This window comes from Bison bison, unplaced genomic scaffold (genome assembly GCF_000754665.1).
Source record: "Bison bison bison isolate TAMUID 2011002044 unplaced genomic scaffold, Bison_UMD1.0 scf7180017864456, whole genome shotgun sequence".
In the NCBI taxonomy this organism is placed as follows: Eukaryota; Metazoa; Chordata; class Mammalia; order Artiodactyla; family Bovidae; genus Bison; species Bison bison.
The window spans coordinates 28,020,283-28,030,370 of NW_011495018.1; the positions used below are offsets into that span (position 1 = coordinate 28,020,283).

General features: G+C 57.4%; 2 protein-coding genes across 2 annotated transcripts in view; one reads left to right on the forward strand and one right to left on the reverse strand.

Annotated features, from left to right (window-relative positions):
- Positions 1-1,624, reverse strand: part of FBXL15 (F-box and leucine-rich repeat protein 15) — a 3,427-nt gene extending 1,803 nt beyond the window's left edge. The window contains exons 1-2 of the mRNA XM_010859601.1: positions 296-1,624; positions 6-122 (exon numbers count right to left, since the gene is read on the reverse strand). Of these exons, the coding sequence (XP_010857903.1) occupies positions 6-122; positions 296-348 (170 nt within the window). The 5' untranslated portion in view covers positions 349-1,624. The remainder of the gene's footprint in view (positions 1-5; positions 123-295) is intronic.
- Positions 1,625-4,423: 2,799 nt separating this feature from the next.
- PSD (pleckstrin and Sec7 domain containing) overlaps positions 4,424-10,088 on the forward strand; it is a 14,141-nt gene continuing 8,476 nt past the window's right edge. Inside the window, 8 exon segments of the mRNA XM_010859603.1 lie at positions 4,424-5,077; positions 5,348-5,450; positions 5,935-6,295; positions 7,036-7,476; positions 8,667-8,861; positions 9,028-9,108; positions 9,314-9,426; positions 10,063-10,088. The exon segment at positions 10,063-10,088 is cut by the window's right edge and continues 13 nt beyond it. Of these exon segments, the coding sequence (XP_010857905.1) occupies positions 4,424-5,077; positions 5,348-5,450; positions 5,935-6,295; positions 7,036-7,476; positions 8,667-8,861; positions 9,028-9,108; positions 9,314-9,426; positions 10,063-10,088 (1,974 nt within the window).

The window sequence follows — 10,088 nt, forward strand, 5'->3', positions numbered from 1 at the left end:
GGTGCAGTTGCACTAGCGCCCGGAAAGCCCGACTGACGCGCTGCAGCCAGAGCAGCTGGCGCAGCGGCACCCGGCTCAGGACGTGTGGGAGCAGCACGTCTTCCCAGGGCAAATCCAGGAGCCTGTGGGTAAAAGGGCGTTGGCGGCGGCGTCCCCGGGTCACTGTTACCTGCGAGTCCGCCTCCGTTATGCTCCTGAGCCTAGGCTCCTAAAAGCGGCCCCCAGGCCCGGCCCTGGTTCAGCTCCACTCCCCCAGGCCCTTCTTCCCTCTCTCGGCCCCTCCGGTGCTAGGTACCTGACGGCTCCGGGCTCTTGCTCCCCTCCGGACGGGTCCATCGGTGGCTCCATCGGCTGCCTACTGCGCGTGCGCAGTAAGGTCTTCTCGCTGTGGCCTTGGAGCAGGCGCAGCAAACCCGCCTTCTTGCGCTACAGAGACAGACCGATTCAATCGAGTGCCGGCTCACTGAGGCTCCTATCTGAAAGCGTTCCGGATGGATCCCGAAACCGAAGGCGGAACAGACCGGTGGTGTAAACTGAGACCTCGCTTTCTCCGCTATAGGGCTTGAGACTGGAGGCTGAAGAATACGATGGTTCAGCAGAGACTGACTTTTTTCGTTTTGGGCCAGTGGCCGCGTCTAAGTGAAGTGATGGGAGGAGCAGGCAAAGTCAAACGTATAAGGGGCGGGGCCAAGATTCTAAGGTTCTGGGCCTGCTTTCTCTGCCCTCTGGTCGCGTTTAGCGAGTTTGAAAAATGGGGAGAAACTGTCCAGGCTCTCATTGTTTGACACGGAGTGGATATCCAAGAATTAGTGAATGAATTGAAGGGGCAAAGTTAGAATTTATGTTCCTTAATGAAGCAAATTTGCCCAAACCTCCCATCCCTGGTTGATTGTGAGGTACAGAGCTATTCAACCCCTTCCACTCCCAGAAGATTTGGAACGGGTTTACGCCTTTTGGGGAGAAATGTTGGAGGCGAGAAGGATTATATCTCCAGCTAGGTCCCTTTCCTTTACCCGGGAGGTCTGGAATCCTGAGAAGAGTAAATGTTCAGGTCGGCCCACCAAGAATATTGCTTCTTGGTTGGCCTGGCGTTGGTCTGGGGATTTAGTTGTGGGGTCTAAGATTGGGCCCGCCCAAGGGCAGCGGCCCCTCAGACCTCTCGGTTCAGACTGTGGGTCGTCCTCTCACCGCGTCCCCAGATCCTAGTTCAGAGTCCGCTCCAGGGAACATCTGGAGCAGTGCTTTCCCCATCATCCATTGTCAGGGAGGGTGTGAAAGACGCAGAGGGCTACTGCTGTCCCTAGAGCTCCCCCACCCTCACACCCGCCTTAGCAGGGTTGCATTCTCCCTTCGTGCAACCGTTTCACCTGCCTCTTCATAACGAAAACTGCTTCCCATCCATTACCAGGGTTTCAGGCACCTCTGCAAGGTGGACAGGTCTGTTGCGTCAATCCACTTTAAAGATGAAACCGAGGCCCTGGAGAGGAAGCACCTTTTCAGGGGTCAAGCGAATCGGGATAGAGAACTCAGGCATCCTGTTTTTCCCCGAATTCCTTTCACACTCCTCCAACCTCCCCCACCCCCACTCCCATGCTGCTGAGAAGAGAGTAAATAGCAGCGGGGAAGGACCAAAGAAGATCTGTTTGGGTGGGGGACTTGCTCCCTTTTCCTCCGCCTGCTTGGGGAACGGTAGCTGGGAGGATAGATCTCTGCTAAGATAGAGTCAAGTGGGCGCGCACCTCCTCGGGCCGCGCGCCTCCTCCCCCTTCCAGCTTTGTTCGCGCTTCTGCGCCTGCGCAGTGCGACAAATCTGGCGCTGTCCCCTTCAGCACCACGCCGAGCCCGCGCCGCCCCTCCCCGCGGTGAGCCCCGCGCACCCCCGCCTCGCACGTTCTCGCGCCCCTTGACCGCTCGAACAGACCCCTTCTTCCTTCCTAGGTCACTACTTGCCTGCCTTAGAGTTCCCAAGGAGAGCAGTTGCCATAGTAACTCTAGCGGCGCTTTCTTAAAATAGCCGGGCCCGCTTCTACCTTGGCCAAGGGCACAAGGGTTGCCTGTCTCCCACTTCGTCTAGTCCAGGCGTTATTCCGTCTAACCTCTTACTCCCAGATGGCAAGATGCCTAACTCAGGCAGCAAGGAAGTTCTTTTTGAAGTCTGACTAACATCCCTCCTGCTGCATCCTGGGCGAGTGGTCAGGGCTGTGTCTCCTGAGTCCTAGTCTCAGAACCTCCGGAGGGGTTGAGGCCGGGTTCTCTGGATATTTCTTCCATAAATTGATGGTCTCTTGGATGTAGGGGGCAGGTCCAGTCTACACCCATACCGTGTGCTGGCGCGGCCGCGTGCTCGTGGGGGCGGGAGCGCGTGTGGCATATAACAGGTCATGTGGCAACCTCCTAGGGACACGCGTGGGGTCTGGAGCGGGACACGCGTGTGCAGCTGGGTCCCGCGTGCGGCTCAGGGGGTGGTGGACGAGAAGGACGTGGACACGATTGGGGTGGGGCATGTGAGGGTCTGAAGAACAGACCAGAGGTTCCATACGTCCTCTCCCTCTTCAGGGGCGGGTCTCAGGTTGGCGGGAGAGCCCAGCGGGGACCTAGTGTCGAGAAGTGGGGGCAGCCTCTGGGGCTCAGGGCCCGGGGAGAGGGCGGGTGGGGGGTGGTGGGTGGGTTGGGGGATTAGCTCTGAGCCGCGCGTAGGGGGGAGAAGGAGGGACTGACAGGCGGGCGGGCCTGGAGCAAGCGGGAGCAAGCGGGAGCCGCGCTGCCTTCACAGCTGAGCTGGGCCCAGCCTCTCCGCTGCCTCTTCTCGGCCCCAGCTCCAGGCAAGCAGCGGTGAGTACTGACGCGGCTGAGTCCAGGGCAGCACTGAGAGCACATGGGGCCCCGATTGAGCTTCAGAAGCCTTCCTGGCAAGGCTGCTGCTCTGGACCTTTGCCCCTACCCTGCATTGCCGTCAGGGGCCCCTTTACCCCTTTATGGTCGATCCTGGGCTGGACAAGATCTGTCCCTGGGGGTGGAGAGAGAGATGGGGAGAGGGGTCTGGTGTAGCTCAGCCCCACCGCCTCCCCTCAGAGACCAGTGACTGGTAGGGGTTAGGGGAGAGGGTGTATGTCCCTGTTTAAGTATGTGTGTGAGTAGGCATCTGTATTTGTGTCTGATTGTGACCAGTAGGTCTCTGTGAGTGTCTGATATACCTGTGTCTCTGTGTGTCTTGGGGAATGAGGGCCTTGTGTGTATATTTGGGTATCTCTTTGTGTGTTTCTGTTTGATTGCCATGTGTGTGTGTAAAACAAGCATGTGCCTTTCCATTACACACATATTTGTTATGACTGAGTGTATGAGGGTGTGTCTTTGAGCAATGTGTGTGTGTGCCTGTGTCTGTGTGTGCTGGAGGGTGTTGCCTATGAACGTGTTAGCTGTATACTGACATTATTTGTCCTTACGTGTGTGTGTGCATGTGTGTGTACCTGTATGGAGAACAAGAATATCCTTTTCCCATTCATCACGTATGTATTAGAGTTTCACCTGTGCCTCTGAGCCTCTCATGTCCCTATATACTACCCCTATTCTTCCTCCCTCTCCTTCCAGGAGGCCTGAGTCCCCTCCCCTTCCCACAGTCTCTCTGTGGGAAGCCCCTGACCGGATGATGATGATGATGGCTGGCTCATACTTCTGATCCTGAGGGTGGGGTAGCAGTCTTCCCCCTCCCCCACCAGAAGTAGTTCCAAAATGCCACAGTGACTCTGGGCTCACTCAGCTTCTGAAATAGCTTCCTTGGTTCTCCCAGGGTGATGCTTAGGGCCCCCAGGCAGAAAGGAGAGGAGCCAGGGGCCCTGCTGCTGCTGCTGCTAAGTCGCTTCAGTCGTGTTCCGACTCTGTGCGTCCCCATAGACGGCAGCCCACCAGGCTCCCCCGTCCCTGGGATTCTCCAGGCAAGAACACTAGAGTGGGTTGCCATTTCCTTCTCCAATTCATGAAAGTGAAAAGTGAAAGTGAAGTCGCTCAGTCGTGTCTGACTCTTAGCGACCCCATGGACTGCAGCCTACCAGGCTCCTCCATCCGTGGGATTTTCCAGGCAAGAGTACTGGAGTGGGGTGCCATTGCCTTCTCAGCCAGGGGCCCACTGGGGCATAATTCTTTTCTTCTCAGGCCTCCATGGAAATAGCCCAGCAGGAGGACTGATTACCACCCCCAGGGGTGGGATCAGTGCTGCCATATTCCCGGGGTGGGCTAGACCCCTGGTGCCCAGTGGCCCCATCTGCTTTCCCCTCCCTGTCTCTGCTCTCCCATCCTCCTGACTCCCTAGAAGTTCACCCCCTGCTCCCCTTCCTCTCTTGCAGGCCTGTCTGAAGAGCATGCTGCCCGCTCACTCCCCACTTGGCCTGGCCATCCCTGCCCCCCCAGCCTGACCCCCGGCCCCAGCATGGCCCAGGGTGCCATGCGCTTCTGCTCGGAAGGCGACTGTGCCATCTCCCCACCACGATGCCCACGCCGCTGGCTCCCCGAAGGCCCAGTGCCCCAGAGCCCCCCAGCCAGCATGTATGGCAGCACAGGCTCCTTACTCCGGCGAGTGGCAGGTCCAGGTCCCCGAAGTCGGGAGCTTGGACGTGTGACAGCACCCTGTACACCTCTGCGTGGCCCCCCTTCACCCCGCATTGCTCCCTCACCTTGGGCACCCTCTTCACCCACTGGGCAGCCCCCACCAGGGGCCCGGAGCTCTGTGGTCATATTCCGCTTTGTGGAGAAGGCCAGTGTGAGGCCACTGAATGGGCTGCCAGCTCCTGGAGGCTTGAGTCGGAGCTGGGACCTGGGTGGGGTCTCTCCTCCCAGGCCCACCCCAGCCCTTGGGCCTGGCTCCCATCAAAAGTTGAGGCTAGAAGCATCCACATCAGACCCGCTACCAGCTGGAGGAGGCTCAGCTCGGCCTGGGACCCAGGGCCTTTTACAGGGGCCACCAACTCAACCCCAGGTTGGAGCAGATGGTCTTTACTCCTCTCTCCCCAATGGGCTGGGGGGACCCTCTGAGCACCTGGCCGCATTATTCCGAGGACCTGCTGACACTGGACTCCTGAACCAGGTATGTGATCTCTCTTGGGCTCCTTGCAACCCCAGACACCCAGCGAAGGCCAAGACTTGTCTTATCTCCTTGGTGATCTTGGGCCTATCACTCTGAATTCTTCAATCTGTGCTAAATCTGCCTCCTTCTTGCTCTCTGTGTTTGTCCTTATGTCTCTGTACCTCTGTCCTGTATGTTTTCCCTTCTGTGCTTTTGTCCTGTGTTCTTGTGTCTTTGTATTTCTGGTTTTCTCTCTGGGTGCCTGTGTCTATGACTCCCTCCTTGGCTTAGGGGGACATCTGGTCCTCACCACGAGAAGTCTCCTCTCATGCCCAGAGAATCGCTCGAGCCAAATGGGAATTCTTCTATGGCTCTTTGGATCCCCCCAGCTCAGGTAAGGCCTGGGACTGAGGCCAGGGGAACAGGACAGGGCCTTTTCCACAGGAGCCATGGTATGCTAGGGAGCCTTCCTTTAAACTCCCCCAGTCCTTTCCTGGGCTTCTGAGTCGGCTAATGCCTCTCTAAGCCTCAGTCTTTCCATCCATGTTATGATAGCAGTTGGGGATGGCAGCTGGTTTGGGCACCTGGAGGCAGCTGGGTAGTGGAGGGAGGGGAATGGCAAGATATCAAGGGCCATTCCTTGGAGGAGTAAAGAGGCTGGTCTCCCTCAGGCCCCTCAAAACTGTTTGACAAGAACTTGATTTGAAAGGAGCCTTACCAGGAGCAAGCTGAGTCTATAGCAGAAGGAATGGTGGTTAGACAGCGAAAGAAATTCAGACCAATATGAGGCAGTGGGGGAGAGCTCCTTCTGAGAACAGAATCAGGACAGGGAGCTGACCTGAGTAACCTGCTGACCCGGATGCCTATGCACACTGCAGGTGCTAAGCCCCCAGAGCAGGCCCCCCCATCTCCACCTGGGGTGGGCTCAGGGCAGGGCTCTGGGGTGGCTGTGGGGCGAGCAGCCAAGTACTCCGAGACGGACCTGGACACAGTGCCCCTGAGGTGCTACCGCGAGACCGACATCGATGAGGTGCTGACTGAGCGGGAAGAGGCTGACTCGGCCATCGAGAGTCAGCCCAGCTCTGAGGGCCTGCCTGGCACTGCCCGCCCACCTGCCCCACGTCCTGGCCCATGCCTTGGCCCTCACCCCAGCCTGGGCAGTGGCAATGAGGACGAGGATGAGGCAGGTGGGGAAGAGGATGTGGACGACGAAGTGTTTGAGGCCTCAGAAGGGGCCCGGTGAGTGAGTGGGGGAGTGGGAGAGGAAAGTGACTTGTTCTTTCCCACTGACCCTGAGCCAGGGTTGGGCTCCAAGGGACTGGGATAGAGACAAGGGTGGGGCTGGGAGTGTCAGGACCAAGCTGGAGTGCCGACAGGGCGGTGGAACACGGAATTCTGGACCTAAGCCTGTGGCATGGCAGAGTACTGGGTTTGGGGTTGTGGGGGACCATCAGCAAGAACCCAGGAGGGTAGGAACACAGGATAGAGGAAGAAAGGGGTTCTAAGGAAGGACAGGGGGGCAGGGTGAAAGGCCAGAATCAAGCCTGGGGGCTTGGGAGCATCAGTTTAGATCCTGGATCCCGGCAGGAGAATGTGGAGTGTGGGGGCTTTCCTCTCTGTCTCACACCCCATTGCAGCTTGGAGCCTCATCTTCTCCTCCTAAGATGTTGCCAGAAATAGAAATGGAATGGCAGGAGGGGAGAGGATCAGGGAGAAGGAGGAGAAAGGGAGATTAGCAGGGAGTGAGAGAGGAAAGGGATTGGGCACTGGGGATGGGTAGGGCTGGGGTGTTCTGGGGCATTGTATAGCCTGGTGAACCTGTGGTGGGGAGCCCTGAGCCAGGTAACTTTTGGGAGGGGCTGGGAGCCTGTGAAAAGAGATGATAATCCCCTTCACAGAGTTGGTGTGAAAGTTCAGTGAAATGATACCTGAGAGCTGTCCTCTAGGCCCCTGATCAGAGATTCTCCCTGCCCCTGCAGGCCAGGTACCCGAATGCCTCACTCCGGGCCTCTCAAGTCACCTCTGCCCTTTCTACCTGGGACCAGCCCCTCGGCTGATGGGCCTGACTCTTTCAGTTGTGTGTTTGAAGCCATCTTGGAGTCACACCGGGCCAAGGGCACCTCCTACACCAGCCTCGCCTCGCTGGAGGCCCTGGCCTCACCTGGCCCGACCCAGAGCCCCTTTTTCACCTTTGAGCTGCCTCCCCAACCCCCTGCCCCAAGGCCTGATCCGCCTGCTCCTGCCCCACTTGCTCCTCTTGAACCGGATTCTGGTACCAGCTCTGCTGCTGATGGGCCTTGGACACAGAGAGGGGAGGAAGAGGAGGCAGAGGCTGGAGCCAAGCAGGCCCCAGGGAGGGATCCCCCTAGTCCTTGCCACTCAGAAGACAGCTTCGGACTGGGGGCAGCACCCCTGGGCAGGTGAGTGATTCCTTTGGTTCCTCAGACCTCAGGCCCTAGGGTCCCAGGAACAGTTGCTCCAAGGGATGGATCCTGAATGTGAAAATGTGGTTTATATTCCTGACTCCTGACTGGGTGGTTAGGGGATACAGATGTGTTTTCCCATTTGGAGGACTACTTCCAGTGGCTCTGAGTGGGAGCCCCTTACAGCCTGCTGCCTGGGTCTCAGACCCAGTGACTTGTAAAACCATGGTTCAGGATGGAAGGATCCCTAGAGAACACTGCCCTTTTTCTCTAGAAGGCTGCTTCCCTCCTTACATAGAGCCTCTAACCTGCTTAGAATTCTTTTGCTCTTACCCCACCCCACAGCCTGGAGGTTCCTCCCAAAGAATCAGCCACCAGCCTCTCCTATTTCCTCTCTCCCATGTCGCCTACCCGCTCCAATCTGGAGTCTCTCACCCTTCCCCAGGAAGTCCTTTCACCAGTCTAACCTTTCTGCTCTCCCCTCTGCCAGCTACCCTCTCAGTCACTGAAGCCATGGCAACAGGAGGGGGTGGCCAGGGAGACAGGGTTGCCTAGCAACCAGGAGTTTCTGGCCTCTGTCTCTGGGGTGACAGGTGGCTTTGTGAGTAAAGCAGCTGGGGTGGGAAGGGAAGGGAGGAGGAGACAGGGGCTGAGGGGTTGTGCTCTGACCCCCTATCCCCTCTACCCCAGAGCCTACTTCTTTGTGGGTGGAAGAGAAGGACCATGGAGGAGACTCCTCTTGCTAAAAGGCGGGAAGAGGAAAGACGTAGGAGCAGGAGAGTGTCCCTGCTGCCTCACATCTTTGTTTGACCCTCCACTGTTCCTCCCTAGCAGTCCATCTATCCTATCTCTGCCCTATTCTCAGAGAGACAGGACTCTGCCCTGAGTAGGGCCAGTGTGGGGAAGGGTAATCTATGTCTAATAGCAAACTTAGGGAGTTTGGGGGAAAGCAGCCGGAACTTCCACAGCAGCAAGATGGATGCACGTTAGATTTAAGGCAGGACTTCCACAGAGAGGTGGTAATGATAGATTAGGCTGATGGAAAGAATCTCCTCTGGAGAAAAGAAAAATGCCTTTCCCATGTCCCAATCTTTCCTTCTCTGTCTACTGGGTCTGGAGGCAGAGGAAGCATCTGGATGGCCCCTGAGGGCTTGTCTCACCTCTGAGCTGGTGTTCTACCCTGGCAGTGAACCACCCCTGAACCAACTGGTGTCTGATTCGGACTCAGAGCTGGACAGCACAGAGCGGCTGGCCCTGGGAAGCACTGACACCTTGTCCAATGGGCAGAAAGCAGACCTGGAGGCTGCACAGCGCCTCGCTAAGAGGCTGTACCGACTAGATGGCTTCAGGAAGGCGGATGTGGCCCGGCATCTGGGCAAGAAGTAAAGACACTGGGCTGGGATTGAGGATGGGGGGAGAGGGAATGCATTCTGTGGGCAGCACCTCCACATCCCCTATATCTGATACCCCCAGGTCTTTATGTTACCCCCACCTGGCCCCTTGACACTTGCCCTTGAGACTCCACCTGTCTCTCTGCCCTGCCCACAGCAATGACTTCAGCAAACTTGTGGCTGGCGAGTACCTGAAGTTTTTTGTCTTCACGGGCATGACTCTGGACCAAGCTCTCAGGTGGGTGTCCAGCCCTTTGAAAGCAGGCCCTACTCTCTAGGCCTGGTGTGCAGGGCTTCAGTTATGCCTCCCCTGAGCCCTGTGCCTCCTCTAAACTGCCCTGAAGTCACTCTTCCCAAGCTGACTGGGCATGGCCAAGAGCCAGAGTTGCCTGGTAAGGGGACCTTGAGTAGATGTGACATGCCCCCTCTTCCCCTCTCCCCAGGGTGTTTCTCAAGGAGCTGGCCTTAATGGGTGAGACCCAGGAACGGGAGCGTGTGCTGGCCCACTTCTCCCAGAGATACTTCCAGTGTAATCCTGGAGCCCTGTCCTCAGAGGGTGAGGAGGCCAGGGTCAGGGTTTTCCTGTCTGGTCATGAAGGCAAATGGGTACTGCATCTGTGCAAAGCGGCATGAGTGTGTGTGCAGAAGTACATGAGTGCACGAGCTTGCAGGCATGGAAGCATGCATGTATGCAGACAATACTGGCATGACTGCACGGATGAGGAACTGTGCATGTGGGCAGGTACAGTGCTAGAGGCTAGTGTGTGCTGTGAAGAGGCACGTGGCTGGTGTGTTTGCATGCCGTTGTTCACATATATGTACAAGACAGCGCTTGACCTGAGTAGGGATTCTGTTTGGCCTGCATAACTGTGTGGGGCCCAGCTGCTTGTGTTTAATGCATAGACACAGAGGAACCTTGGTGTTGGGTGTGAGCAGTGGGCTGTCCCCAGAACCTTAGGGAGTTAGGTAGGGTGACCTAAGAAGGGGGAGAAGTCCTGTCTGAGGGATTTGCTAGAGGAGAGAGGTCTTTGCTCCATAGGAGTTTGCCAATGGGGTCCAGGACTTCCGAAAGTGTGACTGTGGGCCAAAAAGGGTCCGAGAAGGAGCAAGGCATGAACTGGAAGAGAGAGGAAGGGAGCTGTGGGAAGACCCCTTGGGAGGTAGCCGAGGCTAAATGTTAACTCTCCCCTAGACGGTGCGCACACGCTGACCTGCGCC